The sequence below is a fragment of the Acipenser ruthenus genome, chromosome 32 (assembly GCF_902713425.1).
Source record: "Acipenser ruthenus chromosome 32, fAciRut3.2 maternal haplotype, whole genome shotgun sequence".
Classification (NCBI taxonomy): domain Eukaryota; kingdom Metazoa; phylum Chordata; class Actinopteri; order Acipenseriformes; family Acipenseridae; genus Acipenser; species Acipenser ruthenus.
The window spans coordinates 2,887,948-2,907,042 of NC_081220.1; the positions used below are offsets into that span (position 1 = coordinate 2,887,948).

The window sequence follows — 19,095 nt, forward strand, 5'->3', positions numbered from 1 at the left end:
GTGTGTGTGTGTGTGGTTTTATGGCCGTGCATATGCGTTTCTTATTTTTTATTTGTTCTTACCCCGTGGTCAGTTTTGGTGTCGTTTAAATTTGGTATTTAGGCTACTGAAAGAACAATACAGACGAGAATCTTGTTTGAAGTTTGTCCGACCACCCGCAATTATCGAAATAAATAAAGTAATATGTAAATATTGGAATGAATAAATAAATACGTATGGGAATAAATACATTTATGTCGATATTTATGTATTCATTCATTCATTCATTCATTCATTCATTCATTCATTTTAAGCAGTTTTTTTCCTCGTGTAGCAGTATTCCGGTATTAGTTACTATGAAACATACTAAACCACCACAGCTTTTCGCTTACGGCCATACCACCTTGAGAACGCCCGATCTCGTCTGATCTCGGAAGCTAAGCAAGGTCGGGCCTGGTTAGTACTTGGATGGGAGACCGCCTGGGAATACCAGGTGCTGTAAGCTTTTCTACCTACAGCTTGAAAGGGGGCGCTATTTCCCCACATATTTCGAATAATATTCTCATGGTACATGCATATTTAAATATGCTTTTCTATTTTCTAGCTGCCATGAAAACTTGCTGGTGTTCCTTAAAAAGAAAAAGCAACAAATCCAACATTTGGAACAGACGGCATCTTGAGGAGAGAAGAAGAAAGTCAATAAGAAATGTAAGTGGTTTTACTATACGGTTGCAATTAAGGACAAATATTTTAACACATTGAAATGGTCTTTGTTTTTGTTAACTTTTTCTTAACTCATATTTTGAAAGATAAAAGTCAAACCATGAGGTAAAATATTACGAATTAACAAATTGTCTTAAGAATTGTATAATTGTTGATGTAGACCTGACTTGGAACCTTTAAAGTTTTGCTGAATGTATCAGACACTACTTCAAATATTCCACATTGTATTGGACAGGATTAAACAATATGAAAATGTCAGACACATGGAGAGGTGTCATTCAATAGCTGAAATGCTTTGTAAAAGAAAATGTCAAAATGAAATTTGTTTATTGCTAATTTTTCCAGAAACTACAACGTCGTCTCCAAGTCCTGTCAACAGCTGAGAACAGTAGTTAGGCCCAGCATTTAAAGAGGTGAAGAAACGCCTTGACTTACAATCCAGGCCGAGAAGCCCACAGGCAAAACCACCCAAAAATGGGGTCATACTTAATTAGAGAGCATCCTGAATTTGAATCAGCCTGGATTACTCGGGAGAAATGAGCAGTATTCACTCAAATATGTCATGATAACAAAAAACTCCAAGTCCCATAAGCAAGTTGATAACTCCTCAGCTCCAAGCTAGTGCCACTGGAAGCAAACCCTGCCACTTGTTTCTCTAGGTCTAACTCCGGGCAATGCAAAATTGAAGAAACATGGCAGTTTGATTACAACATAATTTCTCATTTTTTGTTGACCCTTGCAAGGTCATAGGTCGAAGGAGAAATTTAAAAAAAAATAACAACCATAGTTTCTGCACTCAGCATGTCAGAAAAACCCCAGGTGATTTTTTCTAGTAAAATCTGCACTGGTTGAGTTGGTATGGAATGCCCCATATATTAACATGGTGTGCACCTCAAATAGATGGAAGATTGGGTGCTTTAGTCTTCTTTTTCTAACTTGGATTATAACTTATAATAATAAAAATGATGTTATCTCAATTTCAGACACATTTTTAAATGAGGAACTCAGAAGTCCCTGGATGAATTTTTATTTTTTATTCAGGATCAGCACATCAGCGTTATTAAAGTCAGTTTATTCTTTATTGTCTTGCCTCCTGTGTCACCCACCTGGTCTCCTTCATTCCTTATGTGTGCAGCAGCTCCCTGGCACACATGTCTCAACACTAGCAGCTCCCTGGCACACATGTCTCAACAAGCAGATTTATAATGCCTCTCCTAGAGAGCAGGAAAGCACTGAGAGGCTAAACATAAAACTACAGGAAGGATAATCTAAATGTACTGTGAGTCACCCAACCCTATCAAGTCCCACCTGTGTTCACAGCTCAGATCTCATAGAACTGTCTGTGACACTTATTGAAACAGAAGTGCAGCGCTTAGAACACATATACAAATAGAACTAATCCACTCTTCTATTAAACTGTGAACTTAGTGTTTGATTGAATCCCTCTCCGGAAACAGGCATCAGTGCCCTGCCAAGCTGCACACACTGCCATCATTCACACTGACCACAAGAGGGAGCCAGAGCACTACTGCTGCCCCATACTGTAACACAGTAATAAAACAATTGAAATAGGCAGCAGCAGTGAGCTCCCAAGTCAGTCCAGTTCTTCCATTGTTAACACAAGGCTCCTCACACCCAGTCATCTAAACACTACAGTGTGGTCTGTGTCTGGAGGAAGGAGCTGCTCACCGTGGTGTAGTTTACATGTATGTGTCACGGGTAGGGTGTCCACTGTAACCTGTATGATACCAAGAGATTGTGTTGACTACGCCACCTTGGGTTTCGGAAGGACAAGGACCTTCGTGGCCGAGAGGAAATAGAATTTGCCCCACGCGGCTTGGCAAATTTGAGTGAGTATTTAGGGCGCTGGCCTAAATCTTCTATGACGCTGGTTTGTGGACTGACCACGACCTGCGTTCGCTTTGCCTGCCGGTCGGGCTCGGTTACCTGCTGGTGTGCCCTGAGGGCGATGCCTTAGGTCACCCAGTGGAGCTGTGGAGACTGGGACTGTTCGTGTGACAGTCCGAGTCTGTGGAGCTCGTCAGCGGCTCGACCTACCCCATGCAGAGGCACAGGGAGGGAGCAATGCGGCCACCTGACTGGATGCCTCGCGTTCCTGGTGGGATCTTTGCAAAATCTCCTCCACTGCTCGCCCAAACGTATGACCTGGGGATATGGGTGCGTCAAGCAGCGCGGCCTTATCCGCATCAGGGACCCTGGCTTGAGACAGCCATAGCTGTCTACGAGCCACCACTAAGCTAGCCAGGCTCCGGCCAAGGGCTTGCCCTTGGAGACTGGAGACTTGCAGCAGTGTGCTGGACAGGAGGCGCAGCTCCGTGGCCACAGGCCCGGGGAGTGGGGCTTCACGCAATACACCATCTAAATACGTGGTCAGCACACTAGCTGTATTAGCCAAGCGAGTTGCCTGCGCTTCTGCTGCGTAGGCTCGCTTCAAATGTGTCTCCGTCACCCTGCATTGGGGGTTCGGGCACGCCGGGTCTTTAATAAGACCACCCACCGGCGGGGCCTTAACCAGGGCTGCAATGGTGGAGTCTACCAGGAGGCGAGCGATGTGGCCTGCTTCAGCACACTGAGTCCCGAGGCCGGGTGGTCCCAGGAGGAGCGTACCTCCTCCAAAAAATCTGGGAAGGCCGGGAACCTCTGGGGGCGGGGAGCCAGTGCCTGCGTCCGGAAAACGGACCAGCGTGGTTCTGATGCTGGCGTCCAGGGGAGCTGCAGGAAAGCTGCAGCACGTCCCACGAGTGCCGAAATGGAGCTGGACAGCGGGGTGGTACTGGCTTCTGAGACACTCTCAGAACCAGGCTCTTCCTCGGCAAGGGACTCACCCACTTGCATCTCCGAGGAGAAAGAAGCCCCGTCACCCAAGGCCGCTATAGACAGCATGTCCTCCTGTACCAGCTGAGATGACCCTGCCCACCCCTCCTGCAGTCCCATGGGAGGGAGGGGGGGTATGGCGATTGGGGCTGCGGGACCTGGACAGGGGAAGAGCTCCAGGACCTGGGTCAACTTGGCCTTGAGATCCATAATGTCCATACAGGGATGAGACCCCGACATAGGCCTGGCCTTGTGCATTAGCACTGAGGCATTGCTTGCACTGCGACGAACACTGGCAAGTGTTAGCATAGTGTATGTAACCACTATTGTTGCAGCAAGGGTATTAACCTTGTGCACCTTGTGCCGAGTACCCTGTTTACACTGGGTGCTGCGCAGCACTGTGAGCTATATGCTAGGTTGACCAGTGCCTACGCAATTAGCGCAACATGCACCACATGCACTGCTTGCACTGTGCGTCCCAGGCACCGTATCTACGTGAACTGCGTACCGTGCGTAATCACACTAGAGTGGTAGAGGTATCAGCACGCGTGCACACGTGTTCTGTGTGATCCGAGCACTGCACACTCCGAGTACTGAGGGCACTAAGTGCACCGCGTATCGTGCACTACCACTGAGGCGCTGGGCACCGTGTGTCGCTTATATTAAGCACCTGTGCCCCGAGATAATAACATCACAGGCTATGCGTGCGCCGCGGTACCGCAGCACCAGGGAGCCCGCTACGCAATGTGCCGACCCTAACCGCGTGGTCAACACACACACCTGGTCAGCGCGTAGCGTGTACCGGGGGGGCGCAGGGCCGAAGCCGCGGTGGGCGAGTATAAGCAGACAATAAACACGGTGAAAAATAGTACACTGTTTGTTTACAGCATTGCAAACACCTTGCTGCCTAGAGAGCACACACACCACAAACAATACATTCAAAGTAATACCGATAAATATGACACACAAATAACATTAGTTTAAATTATTATTATTCAACGTATACATCATTAAATAATAATAATAATAATAATAATAATAATAATAATAATAATAATAATAATAATAATAATAATAATAATAAAATAGGCTTCTAATCAATAAACTGCATTTCTATTATTACTTTGGAAGAGAATTCAATTGCTGAATATTTGTAGGAGGCACAGAAAAGAACAAGACACAGCAATTATTTGACACATGAAGGGAAACAGGGATTCAGGATTTAACTGTGGAAAATTAGCAGAGAACAGAGCATACAGTGCAATAATGAAGTGCTTTCGAGAAACTCATCAATATAATGAGATCTGATTTGGACAAAGCAATTCCACACTCAGTGCAGTAATGAAGTGAACCTTTATACGCTTTGGATTCCAAACTAATCTCAACAGAAAACTTTGCTCTTGTTATTATTAAGTACGATTTCATCAACTCTACTTTACTTGTGTGTGCAGGCTAGCTTTAACCCTACCAGGACACCTGTCCTTGGCTGTAATAATATGACTATAGTAGCTTATCCACCTGGCTGAAAACCAGAGAATCCAGCACTGTGATGGATTTTTTTTCAGCTTTAGCACAAACCAGAGGTATTTACAGATACTGTAAAAAGATCACAGAATGAGTGCAATAAGGAGCCCAGCTAGAAGAAATTGAAAATCAACAGGATGAATAAACCTTGTTTGTTTGTTTATATTCTTTCATTATTTTTTTTTTTATTTGTTTAATTACTAAAATGAAAGGGGGTGTCTTCTGTAATGGGGCAAGATTATCCCTTTATTCTATCTTTCGTTTTCTAATATTATTTAAGGTTGTTGTTTTGTTTTGTTTTTTGCTGATAGTAATCCTATACACGCATTTACAAGTACAAGGAAAGCTCACCAGAGGGCACCAAAACATTACTTGTGTGGAAAAGGCCTCAACATGGCTGTCCAGGGTATTCTGTTGGGAATGGTAATGGACAGAATACACCTGTCAGGAACTTCAGTATTAAAGCGACCACACTCCAGGATAAATTACCCTGAGAGGGAATACCTGCATCATAAATATACAGTAAAATAGACTATACAATAAAAAACCAACTCAAATACAATATATACTGTATACGGTATATACTTGTAATACAGTTTGCTATGATATAGAAAAAAGTGCTACACCATACAAACTCAGAGAAAAAAAATTATCAGTGTTAATAGTATAAAATATATTCAGTATATGCTTTTTTCTATATTTTGTAGTTAAATACTTTCAAATGTATACAGCAAGATAATAGAAGCCAGGCTTAAATTGAGTCAAATAACAATTTGTATGAAGTGCTTATTTATTCAGCACTGCCATTGTCAATGTTTCACTCCAACATAAAGATATATTGAAAAACAAACAGAAGCTTGTAGATAACTAAACTAAACTAATAATCCATTCTGGCAACAAACAATCACACACTGACTAACTCCAGTCAGTGCAAGGAGGACACCTGTCTAAAGGTTCACTGTCATAATGAGGGTGCTTTTCATTCCTACTGGTTACATGACTGAGCAAGACGCTTCACTTCCAAGCACACTTATGCTCGTTTTTGGACCAATCGAGAACCCGGTTCCCAAGACCTTTGCCTCAATTCCCTCCACTCCTATAGAAGCCCCTGTGTCAACTCCCAGCCCAACCTTCACACCTACAGGGCCTATTGATGCAGAGGCACTTGCCAGCTCGCCTCGGACCATTGCAGAATCTCTCAAAGCACTGACTTCAGCATGTGCTGCTGCACTGCTGCCCTTGGCTTCTAATTGAATCTCACGGAATTCTACCTTGGTAGATTCAGCTTCCATTTCTATAAAACCTCCGATTTTAGGAATCGTCATGGCAGGGTGACTTCCAGGCACATGTTTGTCCAAGTGTAACCCAAATGGACTATATTTCAATGAAGCTGGTTTATTGTGGATCACAATGCCTTCTTCGTGTTGCATATTAACACATTTAATTGAGACACTGCCTTCTTCGTCTGTAAAAAAAGAGATAGTTATTTATTTTTTATCACATTTTTATTAGGTTTTAATGATAACAAACAAAATACACACAATAATGCATGCAAAATGTGGTCCAGTACATAGGGGGTTAACATAAGATGAGATAAAACAAATACATGAATACATCAATACATAATAGAATAAAATAAAACTTAGGGAGTGAGGGCTCCCACATTTAAAATAAAAACATGAATTATGTGGACCGCAGATGGCCCAAACATGACTTAATGTTATCCTGACTTTCGAATAACATTCTCATAACGTTCTGAAACATCATTGTGTTCGCGGGGTTACTATAAAATCTATTACTGACACCTTGTGGTCATGATACGCAACTGCACGTCATCACATTGCTTATCACTGAATTTCTGCAAGTGTGTCACGTGATTGTAGTTTCGTGTTGTTTGTATACTCTTGTATACAACAGCATTTATTTACTTGAACAACATAGAACAGCATAAACATTCTGCATGGACAGATGTGAACGCACAGTTTCGTTTTTCCAAAGCTGGTAAAGGATTTACTCGTGACTTAGGGCAGTACATGTGCTTATTAGAGTGACTGTATTTTGTTTATGACTGTAAGTCGCCCTGGATAAGGGCGTCTGCTAAGAAATAAATAATAATAATAATAATAATAATAATAATAATAATAATAATACTTACAGCGTATCGACTCCAACAACACGGGTGTAAAAGAAACCCATGAGTGTGTGTGTGTGTGTGTGTGTGTGTGTGTGTGTGTGTGTAAACATGTGTTTGCCTCTGCAGAAATACAACTGCAATACGCAGGGAAATGCATAACCATTATCTAAGAAAACAATGTGAAACAACATATTTGGAATCAGGTTAACAACGCGAATGTAAATGCATTTATTGAAAAGTTCTTTAATCAGCAACACTATGCAGGGAATGCGAGTCAGCAGTTTGGTGGTTAACACGCGCTCACAGACACGGCTCAGTGGTGGGCGGGTCTAATGTGTGCGCGCGCTTCTTTGCTGGCTTCTTTTTCAATCAGGTCCGGTCTGCGTGTATGTAATAGTACCTCAGCCCTCGTTTCAAGTATTGTGTTATTTTCATAGTACGGATCTATAATATGTCTGGAAGAGGCAAAGGTGGTAAAGGACTCGGGAAAGGAGGCGCCAAGCGGCATCGCAAAGTGCTCCGTGATAACATCCAGGGCATCACCAAGCCCGCTATCCGCCGCCTGGCTCGCCGCGGAGGAGTGAAGCGAATCTCCGGGCTGATCTATGAAGAGACCCGCGGGGTGTTGAAGGTGTTCCTGGAGAATGTGATCCGGGATGCCGTCACCTACACTGAGCACGCCAAGAGAAAGACCGTCACCGCTATGGATGTGGTGTACGCTCTGAAGCGCCAGGGTCGCACTCTGTACGGATTCGGAGGTTAAGAATATTCATCGGCTGCATTTGAACACAAAGGCTCTTTTCAGAGCCACCCACAATATCAAGCACGAGTTTAAATCCGTTTACTAATCATTCACTTTCTATAACATGAGGAGATGCTTTTTGGGTTAGGGTGTTAATTATATATTTATGCATGTTGTTTATATATGTATCTGCGTAAACTCTGAATTCCAATGACGTGTGTATGTATAATACGCGTTTTGGAAGTTACTTTGTTTAAAGAAAGTTTGCATTAATAAAGTACGGATAATGTATTAACGAGCTGATTTAATTAAGGTAGTATGTTGATGTAAACTAGGGAAAGAGGTATTGTTCTAAACTTGAACAGTCTTAAGCAAAAACACTGCTGCTTAACTTTAATATTAACAAACTGCTGATACCGCAGAACTAGCGGTGTGTTCACTGGAAACCCCTTCCAGCTCTCCTAACAGGAGGCTGCCTGTCACCGGGGGAATGCGCTGCTCAGATGCGCGGGATTATACAGCGGGGGTCGAGGTCGAGTGGGTAAGACGATGGACTGGGAATCCATTGGGGTCTCACCGCGCAGGTTCCAATCCTGCAGACAACGTGTAAATATTCATTTTGTATTATTCCGTGCCATTGTATAATCGCAATGAAACCATAGATAGGATGTCTATGAATGTTTTCATGTGGGCAAAAATCTGAGCCTGTGTTACTGAACCTCATCCCGAGGATACTCGGGTTAAAACAGGCACGGTGATCTAAAAATCTACAGCGATATTTCGGTTATTTGTACTGTTTTAATCAAACTGTTTTATAATGTAAATAAATTATTGGAACATATAATTTAAACTGGTATCATTGCAGATATACTACCTTTACACAATGTAAACAAACTGGACCGTCAACAATATCGACTTTCTAGTTAACTGAAGGGCCCAGAACTCTGAACTGTAAACTAAAACCTAGGAATTATAACAACTCGAACACGACTGTAGGGCAGTGTGGTTTTAAACACTTCTAAACGGTTACATTTTGTTACAGCTGTCTTCCAATTTAAAAATGCGCGCCAAGAGGAAACAAGACAAACCGCAGCAGAACAGCGCCAAACCAGAAACAGCGGGCAGGGAATGATACAACCAATCAGAGGCATGCAATAAGATTCTGCACGCCCTCATCCTCTATGACGTCTTTTAACATTCTAAATAGTATTGCACCGTTCTGTCCAATCACGAATGAGCCGGTGTGTATAATAGCAGGAGAGCGGCCGCGCATTTATTGTTGTGATATTCTGAACTACAGTGAAGATGTCTGGAAGAGGAAAGACTGGCGGTAAAGCCCGTGCTAAAGCAAAGACTCGCTCCTCCAGGGCAGGACTGCAGTTCCCAGTCGGTCGTGTTCACAGGCTACTGCGGAAGGGAAACTATGCCCAGCGTGTGGGCGCTGGAGCCCCGGTCTATCTGGCCGCTGTGCTCGAGTATCTGACTGCTGAAATCCTGGAGCTGGCCGGGAACGCCGCCCGGGACAACAAGAAAACCAGAATCATCCCGCGTCACCTGCAACTCGCTGTCCGCAACGACGAGGAACTCAACAAGCTGATGGGAGGCGTCACCATCGCTCAGGGCGGAGTGCTGCCCAACATCCAGGCCGTGCTGCTGCCCAAGAAAACCGAGAAGCCAGCCAAGAAATAAATCACTCGGACGCCGCTTTTACATCTTATAAACCCCCAAAGGCTCTTTTAAGAGCCGCCCACTTTTCTATAAAAGCGCATCGAATCGGTTTATTTTTTTTGTCTGAAAAATACCGAATGGTGAGAATTGAAGCAATAAATAGTTAGTTTGTATTTGTGTGTGGCAGTGCAGCGCTGCCATGTCTGTTTGGAGCGATATCAAACACACGCCTCGCCTCAGCGCGTGTAGCTCACGATCCCACATTAATGCCACGTTCTTTACAAAGAGACAATCTGATACAATATCAATTGACTGCTTTACTTTGTTTTCGATCGAGCTACCTTGAAACATGCTTCCAGTTGGAAATCCACCCCCTCCCGTGTTTGTGTTTTATTGCGGGGATATACACCCACTCTTGGGTCCAGAAAACTGTCCAATCAGGAAATTGTATTTTCCGGATTTTGTTTTTTGTTTGTTTGTCTTAAGTCTGATTATAGTTTTTGAATTGGGCTATTTTCTTTAGTGTTAAGGGTACATGCTTGGTTTATGTATTTTCACTCGCCATAAATGAGTATTGCTTGCCTATTGAGCGTTTCTTCGTTACAATTTTAAACACAGACTGCTTAATCTGAATGGAATGCATTTCTTATACTGGGGATAAGCAATGTTGTCCTGAATGACTTTACTGTATTTATAAAAAAAAAAAAAAAAAAAGAGGCGCAAACAGCTCAGAAACAATAACTGCTTAACAGAATGTGCGCGCGCAGAATTCAAATGTTCCAATCAATCATTGAATCTGGAATATAGCCAATGAGGAACAGAGACCCGCCCTTCGGATCTCATAGCCTATCAGAGCAGCTCAGTTCCTATATAGTCTCTGGTATCGGCTGCTTGTGCCATTTACAGATTTATTTATAGTGTGTAATAGAGTTTGAAAATGGCAAGAACTAAGCAGACCGCGCGTAAGTCCACCGGTGGAAAGGCGCCCAGGAAACAGCTCGCTACCAAGGCTGCTCGAAAGAGCGCCCCCGCTACCGGCGGCGTGAAGAAACCTCACCGTTACAGACCTGGCACTGTGGCTCTGAGGGAGATCCGCCGCTATCAGAAATCCACCGAGCTGCTGATCCGCAAACTGCCCTTCCAGCGGCTCGTCCGAGAAATCGCTCAGGATTTCAAGACCGACCTGCGCTTCCAGAGCTCCGCTGTGATGGCGCTGCAGGAGGCTAGCGAGGCTTACTTGGTCGGGCTCTTTGAGGACACCAACCTGTGTGCCATTCACGCCAAGAGAGTCACCATCATGCCCAAAGACATCCAGCTGGCCCGCCGAATCCGAGGGGAACGCGCTTAAAATGCAAAACCCTTAAAATACAGCGAAACTCAAAGGCTCTTCTAAGAGCCACCCACTTCTCTGAAAGTGTTATATTCCAATTTTAAATAAACAGCTGTAGTTTACACGGTAAGTGTTATATGTGTAAGTCTCGCAATTGGAACATGTTAACATTATATTATGAGTGCTTTTCCTTCCCAACGCTGTGTTTCTTTTAAACCATCAAATCTATCTAGATGGAAAGAGAGGCTACATTTTAGGCCAAAATAAAAATCTGATATCAGATATAAAAGAAACGACGTTAATATCCTTAATCAATTTCATCGTCATTATATTTAATTACGTGCTGAAACATCACAGAAATGCCTCGTTTATTATCGGCGGAATTTCGGGAGGTGAACCGGCTCGGACTCGCTCAGCTTGTTCGGTGTGTAACAGGAACAGCTTCGAGTCTTTTCTCAGAATCAGTTTGTTCTGTTTCTGTTCTAGCATCTTGGCTCACAGCGATGTGGGGATGATGGGGTTTGTGCTTGGTGATGTTTTTTCAGTGGACAAGTTCAAACCAGTATTTATATCATATGTAAAATAGCAAAATTAATAAAATTGAGTCAAATACATAAACAATCTCGCTGTACAGTACAGACCATCGTAAATCGAGTCTGTTTATTGTAGTTTGCCAGTATTGCAGATACAGTTGTCATTGATCTAATGTATAATGTGCACAATGTGATAGATTTTAATTGTAAGTCGCCCTGGTTAAGGGCGTCTGCTAAGAAATAATGATAAAAATAAAAGTATTGAACAATGTGACGTTTCCAAATCTAACACGAAATACTGTACAACTGCATTATGGCTTTTGATAGACTTTTACGACATCATTTCGTAGTTTATTTTATTACATGTCAAATAAAAGATCTAAATGAGGTTATTAATTATTTTAAAGGTGTTTCAATCATAGAATTCGAGATAATGCAACACCTTTGTCCACAGCTGTACCTGCGGGGCGGCGCCATGTTTCACCGTCTTGGACTGCTCGCCGAGGAGACCGGGCTGTTCCCCCGAGAAAGCGGAACACGTTCCACGGCAGCACATTCCACACATTGTCCTTGTAAGCACAGGGCGATCTGCTCTTTTAGAAAGATGTTTTGGCTCTGAAAAGAGCCTTTGGGTTCACTGTCGCATCGTCGCTTTAACTGATCACTTCTTTTTAGGAGCCGCCTTCTTCGCTGCGGGTTTAGCTGCCTTGGTCACCTTTTTAGGTTTAGGCGCTGCCTTCGCTTTCTTCGGGCTCTTCTTCACGACCTTTTTAGGCTTGGCAGCCGCTTTCTTCGGGCTCTTGGGCGCCTTCTTTACAGCTTTCGGTTTCTTCGCTTTCGTAGGAGTCTTCTTGGGTGTCGCTGCTTTCTTTGCCGAAACCTTTTTCGTTGTTTTCTTGACAACCGCTTTCTTTGCCGCTGGTTTCTTGGGAGCTGCCTTCTTCTTGGCCGCCTTCTCCTTGGCTTCAGCTGCTTTTTTGTTGAGCTTGAAGGAGCCTGAGGCGCCGGTGCCCTTGGTCTGTAGCAGGGTCTCCTTGGTCACCAGGCTCTTGAGGGCTCTATTGACGTGGGAGTTGTTCTTCTCCACATCGTAGCCGCCGGCCTGCAGGATCTTCTTGAGCGCCGCCACAGACAGCCCGCTGCGCTCCTTGGAGGCAGACACAGCCTTGACGATGAGCTCCGACACGCTGGGACCCAATTTCTTGGGCTTTGCTGCGGTTTTCTTCTTGGGAGCTTTAGCCGGAGCAGGAGCGGCTGGTGCTGGAGCAGTTTCTGCCATTTCTAATATTTCAAAACGGCGAAAACTCACACGTAATACTGGACTGTTGTGCGTGTCACAGAATGCGAGCAGAAAGGCGGAGAGCGGAACTTATCCACACGATGAGAACCGTGTAGACTCAACTGACCCGCAGGCAACAGATTCATTATGAAAACGTCCTGTCTTGTGTTTTCACGCTGCACAAAATATACAATTTGATAATGAAATTGGAACAAATGTACACAAACAACCGGGGGTATCAAAACAGAAGGGTTGTGTTTACAATATAACGTATTCTTTAACCAGGACCTTTACTGCATTTTTAATTGAGGTGACCAAAACTGCACTATCCTCCAGCGAAACCAAACTGCTCGCTCTGTACTTCGCTAGATTTTTTTTGAATATAAGATGACAATTGTATTATTAAAAGTAACTGTATGATTGGTTTCACAAACGAGAAAGCTAGGCAAACACAACTTAAGTTTGAAGCGTGAAGTTTGTAAAACTGGACATTTAATCACCTTTATGTGCGGTGCGGTTAACACACTGCAGCACGTTCTGCCGGATCATCCCCTTGTAATCGATTGGGAGAATTACTTTGTTGAATTGTATTTCTCTTCATCCCTGACCCACACTTGTTGCAACAATGTAAGTACCCTGGCATCATTATCATTAGTAGTGTACTAAGAGGGCAGCAGTGTGGAGTAGTGGTTAGGGCTCTGGACTCTTGACCGGAGGGTTGTGGGTTCAATCCCCAGTGGGGGACACTGCTGTTGTACCCTTGAGCAAGGTACTTTACCTAGATTGCTCCAGTAAACACCCAACTGTATAAATGGGTAATTGTATGTAATGTGAAATAATGTATAATGTGATATCTTGTATAATTGTAAGTCGCCCTGGATAAGGGCGTCTGCTAAGAAATAAATAATAATAATACTTCATAGGCAATGCCACCTCTGCCTACTGGTGAGGAAAAAGGGTTATTTTTTCCACTGTGTGTTTGCCTCTGTAGAAATACAACTGCAATACGCAGGGAAATACATAACCATTATGTTGGCAAACAATGTGTAAAAACTTATTTGGAATCAGGTTAAAGGACATTTCCATAAATACATTCACATTCGCGTTGTTAATCAGCAACACTATGCACGGAATGCGAGTCAGCAGTTTGGTGGTTAACACGCGCTCACAGACACGGCTCAGTGGTGGGCGGGTCTAATGTGTGCGCGCTCTTCTTTGCTGTCTTCTTTTTCAATCAGGTCCGGTCTGCGTGTATGTAATAAAACCTCAGTCCTTGTTTCAAGTATTGTTATTTTCATAATACGGATCTAGAATATGTCTGGAAGAGGCAAAGGTGGTAAAGGACTCGGGAAAGGAGGCGCCAAGCGGCATCGCAAAGTGCTCCGTGATAACATCCAGGGCATCACCAAGCCCGCTATCCGCCGCCTGGCTCGCCGCGGAGGAGTGAAGCGAATCTCCGGGCTGATCTATGAAGAGACCCGCGGGGTGTTGAAGGTTTTCCTGGAGAATGTGATCCGGGATGCCGTCACCTACACTGAGCACGCCAAGAGAAAGACCGTCACCGCTATGGATGTGGTGTACGCTCTGAAGCGCCAGGGTCGCACTCTGTACGGATTCGGAGGTTAAAGATTTGGACACAAGGACACGAACACAAAGGCTCTTTTAAGAGCCGCCCACCTTTTCGTTGAAAGAGTTTTCAATTCTAAAACAAGCTCAGTTTAGTACAACGCTAAAATCTTCAAAAGTCAAAAATCACATTTTTCAGAATGTTTTATATTGTTATTTCCAAGTGTTTTCTTTGTTATTTTAAAATGGCTATTTAGACCTATTTCACGCTGAGTATTTTAGGCTTAAACTTAAGTGTTGGATTGTTAACTCTACGCATATCCAGAAAAAAAAGAAAATTAAAATAAGCATTTCAGTGAATAAATCAATAAAATCAATTAATTGAATGGAATTGTATTTTAAAAAGTGACACTTAAAAACACTTAAAAAAAAGTCTTATCTAATTTTATTTTCGTTACATTTTGTAATCGGTATAATAAATTAAAAGCTGCAGATCCTGATTCAGCTTTGAGCTCCACGATGTCGTCTTTTCTGTATTTGAGTTGAAGTTTCGCCATTCAAGCTGCTGTGAAACAATCGGTACTCTGGGATGAGGAAGAAATCAAAGAGCATCAGCATTGATTGTGTGTTTATTATTATTATTATTATTATTTATTTCTTAGCAGACGCCCTTATCCAGGGCGACTTACAATTGTTACAAGATATCACATTATACATTATTTCACATTATACAGATATCACATTATACATTATTTCACATTATACAGATATCACATTATACATTATTTCACATTATACAGATATCACATTATTTTTACATACAATTACATACAATGTGTTTCTACATTTAACGTGTTTAATGAGCACAAAAAGTGACTTGGGTTTGATTATTAATATTTCTATATTTAAGACGCATCGGGTGTGGATTTCAGTATTGCTGTATACCGAGTTCTTCATGTATTTAATAAATGAAAAACAAAAGACCTAAACTAACCGCTCAAGAAAAAAGGCGCCAAATTCAAACCTGAACTCGAGAGAGAGAAAAAAAAAAGATCTCAGCTCGCGGCAAAGTCACCACCCCCTCTGTTGCGTTTCCAGTGAACAACCAATCACCTCGAAGTACTCCGTCACCCGGGAGCGTTGCTAGGTTACCAGGTCAACATTCTCGCTGTAAAGGGTTGTTCAGTAATAATTTGCATACAGGCTGTATAAATACTGGGGCTCTGGGGCTGGTTACTCATTCATCTTTGAAAAAGCATCAGAGAAGGAAAATGCCAGAACCGAAAGCTGCACCCGCGCCGAAGAAAGGCTCCAAGAAGGCTGTTGCCAAGACCCAGCCTAAGGGAGGGAAGAAGCGCAGAAAGACCAGGAAGGAGAGCTACGCGATCTACGTGTACAAAGTGCTGAAGCAGGTCCACCCCGACACCGGCATCTCTTCCAAGGCGATGGGCATCATGAACTCGTTCGTCAACGACATTTTCGAGCGCATCGCCGGCGAGTCGTCCCGCCTGGCTCACTACAACAAGCGCTCCACCATCACTTCCCGGGAGATCCAGACAGCCGTGCGCCTCCTGCTGCCCGGAGAGTTGGCCAAGCACGCCGTGTCTGAGGGCACCAAGGCCGTCACCAAGTACACCAGCTCCAAGTAAACCGAGACCGCCCCCGCTCCGTCTTTACAACACAAAGGCTCTTCTGAGAGCCACCCAAATACCGCAAAAAGAGTACAATTCTCATTTCAGTTCTCTGCAAATTTGAAAATGGAGATGTTTAAGGTAAGGAGACTTACGTATTTATTTGGGAATATATTTAGTTTTAGTTTCATAAATTTAAATGTTGATCGGGTTTTATGAATTTTATTTTTCTTGTAAAAATCGATAAGAATCTGTTTAATTTCGGCGGGAAAAATTGAATATGGATTGTTTCGACAAAACTGCGAATATTACAAGAAACATTACATTTGAGTTATAATAAGCATTCTTAATTATTGAACAATATGCTTTTGTTGGTATTTCATTTATTTCATGTATATCGCTGCCTCCACTGGCATGCATTCTGCTGTACTTTGCAATTCAAAGGTTTGGTTGTGCATTGTTCTAAATCGGGAGTAGAACCGAGGCAGGTTTGAATTTCAGTGTTTACATTCATATATTATGTTTGTTTTTATTAACTGCCCAACTCTCAGTGTGTTCATAAACCTTGATTTAAAAAAAATAAATAAATAACTGCTTGATAATGTTAGTTGTCCAGTTTGTTTACATGCTCTCCATTTGCAAGCAGCAGCGCTTGCTGGAGCATCTTGAGAAACGCAGCCGTCTGTTTAAGTGAGATAGAGAGATCTCAATGACACGACACGTGATCTTCGTTCTGTTTGCACCAAGATCACCTCGAACAACGAAATGGACCTGGATCAATATGGAGATGGAGAGATTCGCCTGTAACAGAACTCCCAGAGGCTATACTGCAGAACGTGTCTATTGCCATTGTGCTTTTTCTTTCTCCACTAGATGGCACTCTTCTCTCATTTGTAACGTCTTTATCTTTGGTTCATTAATAAGAAACGGATGCCACTCTTCCTTGTAAGTGGGGATAAGCACAGGTTATTTTCAAATGTAATGTTTTTATTTAAGCTCATCTAGTCCTGCGTAGTGCAAATCACATTACTATATTTTTATATCAGTCAAGGCCTATTTAAAGTGTTCTTAAAATGTTTTAACATTAGCATTGATCAATTTGAAATTTGCGCTAGTAACATATAATCTCAAAGCGCTATAATTTATTTCAGCTCTTATGAAAGACAAGCATCCTTGCGCATTATATCATCCTTGATTGCGAAATGTAATATTAATTAATTGCCTTCAGTTAATATTTTAGAAAATCTACTTTGCTAACAGAAGAAAAACAAGCTAGCAGAGGATGGTTTCGATGCATCGACCTCTGGGTTATGGGTCCAGCACGCTTCCGCTGCGCCACTCTGCTACAGCTGCATCATGACTGAATTACCAAACAGCAGAAAAAACTGAACTCATCGTTTTAACCAGAGACACGACAGTGGCCGGGCGAACCATGGAAACGTTACAAATCAGAGATGATCCGTTTTCTTTTCTCCCAAATACGTTATGCAAAGTATGCAACAATTCTGCCCACTTTGATCACAGGCAGTTTTATCCCCCAGTTTCGGCGGCCAATTCCAATATTCTGTCTCTCGAAAGCATCTTAAATCGTGGAAAGCGCTCTTTGTTTAAAATTACACTGAAGACTTATTTTGTTCTTCCAGGCTTACAATTAGATATTTTGTTGTTTTTAAGTAGATTTTGTGAAGCGCATATCGGGCGCTATAGAAAATATATATGATTAATTAATTAATTGATTGATTGAATGTTAGCCTGCGTTCGGTCTGGCAGGTTTAATTCTTCAGAAGACAACGCCGAAGGGTCTGATGAATGACATTGTAATTATTTGAGATGATGCATGTAGACAATAATGTAAAAATGGTTGTTTTTGAATTTGTATCATTTAATTTCATTTTTCTTTTTAAATGTAGAGCTGTTTTATAGTTATTAATGTATTATTATTAGGCTTGTAGTATTAATATTATTCATAATGTTCATTATTAACGTCGGTATTGCCGGTATTAAACACAGTCAGATATGAGGTTCAGTCCAAACAGAGCGCCGAACTCAGCGAGGTCCAGCAGGGGACAGTATCTTCACACGGGGCCATTTCATCAACCATCACCTCAGAAACACAAACAAGCAAATCATTATTATTCTCCATTTTTAAAAGTCGCTCAGCGCTGTCCTGTAGCAGAGCGTTAAGTCATTTAAATTCAGCTCCGTGTGCTTTCTGAGCGGCTCACTTACTTAACGCGCCTGAATGCATCGCATTGAACACAGCGCTGAAAGAGCCAACATGGCGAACTCTGGCATCCAGTTTCATAACCGCCTCCACAGGGAGGCCAGCCAATCAGACTCACATGCTGGGGATAGAGTGTTTCTACAGCCAATCAGACTCACATACTGGGGATAGAGTGTTTCTACAGCCAATCAGACTCACATACTGGGGATAGAGTGTTTCTACAGCCAATCAGTCTCACATGCTGGGGATAGAGTGTTTCTACAGCCAATAATACGCGATGGTTCCAACCAGACCCGCCTTCTGCTAGTGACGCTTTCATTTCAATACAGGAAATAGAGAGGTTTGTTTTGTTCATGTGTGGAGAGGTGGCTGCAGTCAGTGATGATTTTACAACACGCTGTCTCCTGCTGTTTAAAGTATTTAGGCTGGGATGAAATGTTCTCTAATAATTTGTGATTTTTGTGTTTGTTTGTTACCTGCACGGAGTTCCGTGAAAAGGAAAGCATCCCTTTTCTGTGTTGAATTCCACACACAGAGCGGAGCGCGTCAGTCGCAGCTACAGACAAGTCGAGCTTTTCAATGAGATGATTTACTGAGAAACAAACGCGTTGAAGCTCCAGCAGAGCTCTGCGCGATTCTGAAAGACCAAAGTAAAGTTACTCCTTGCAAAGCCTGTTGTTTGTGTTCTTTCGTTATCACACCAGAAGAAGCGATGAATATATTTGAATGGGAAGGCTACAGTAAAAAAATAAATATTACTAAATAAAAACCGCAGGCGGTGTTTCTGAATGAAAAGAGGATTCCGCTAGACCAGTGTGAAACTCAAACCAGTGAAGATGGACGGCAGCGTGTCCGTGTCGCTCTTTCAAGACGAGCTCGCCTCTACCATCGAGCACGCAGTGAAATCGGCTCTACACACCGTCTTGT

General features: G+C 42.8%; 2 protein-coding genes and 1 non-coding gene across 4 annotated transcripts; 2 read left to right on the forward strand and 1 right to left on the reverse strand.

Annotated features, from left to right (window-relative positions):
* Window positions 1-365: 365 nt before the first annotated feature.
* Window positions 366-484, forward strand: LOC131703615 (5S ribosomal RNA). Its single transcript, XR_009310049.1, has one exon. It is a non-coding gene; the product is annotated as a 5S ribosomal RNA (ribosomal RNA).
* Window positions 485-7,629: 7,145 nt separating this feature from the next.
* On the forward strand, window positions 7,630-14,424 carry LOC117415427 (uncharacterized). Of its 2 annotated transcripts, XM_059006162.1 has the most exons (4): window positions 7,630-7,939; window positions 9,541-9,568; window positions 10,534-10,884; window positions 14,059-14,424. In XM_059006162.1, the coding sequence occupies exons 1-4, from the start codon at window positions 7,647-7,649 to the stop codon at window positions 14,371-14,373; spliced, it is 987 nt and encodes a 328-aa protein (XP_058862145.1). In that variant the 5' UTR covers window positions 7,630-7,646; the 3' UTR covers window positions 14,374-14,424. The 2 variants fall into 2 exon arrangements, 1 of the variants encoding a protein (XP_058862145.1); XR_009309705.1 differs by lacking the exons at window positions 10,534-10,884; window positions 14,059-14,424 and having other exon boundaries at window positions 7,630-8,543; window positions 8,980-9,685.
* LOC131703171 (histone H1-like) lies at window positions 12,042-12,790 on the reverse strand. The gene has a single exon (XM_059006150.1). The coding sequence runs from the start codon at window positions 12,745-12,747 to the stop codon at window positions 12,130-12,132; it is 618 nt and encodes a 205-aa protein (XP_058862133.1). The 5' UTR covers window positions 12,748-12,790; the 3' UTR covers window positions 12,042-12,129.
* Window positions 14,425-19,095: the final 4,671 nt, after the last annotated feature.

Coding starts and splice junctions, on each gene's coding strand:
- LOC117415427 (XM_059006162.1), top strand. CDS start 7,647: ATGTCTGGAAGAGGCAAAGGTGGTAAAGGACTCGGGAAAGGAGGCGCC. Junction 7,940..9,540: donor AAGCGCCAGGGTCGCACTCT/GTACGGATTCGG, acceptor AGCTGATGGGAG/GCGTCACCATCGCTCAGGGC. Junction 10,885..14,058: donor CCAACCTGTGTGCCATTCAC/GCCAAGAGAGTC, acceptor ATACGGATCTAG/AATATGTCTGGAAGAGGCAA.
- LOC131703171 (XM_059006150.1), bottom strand. CDS start 12,747: ATGGCAGAAACTGCTCCAGCACCAGCCGCTCCTGCTCCGGCTAAAGCT.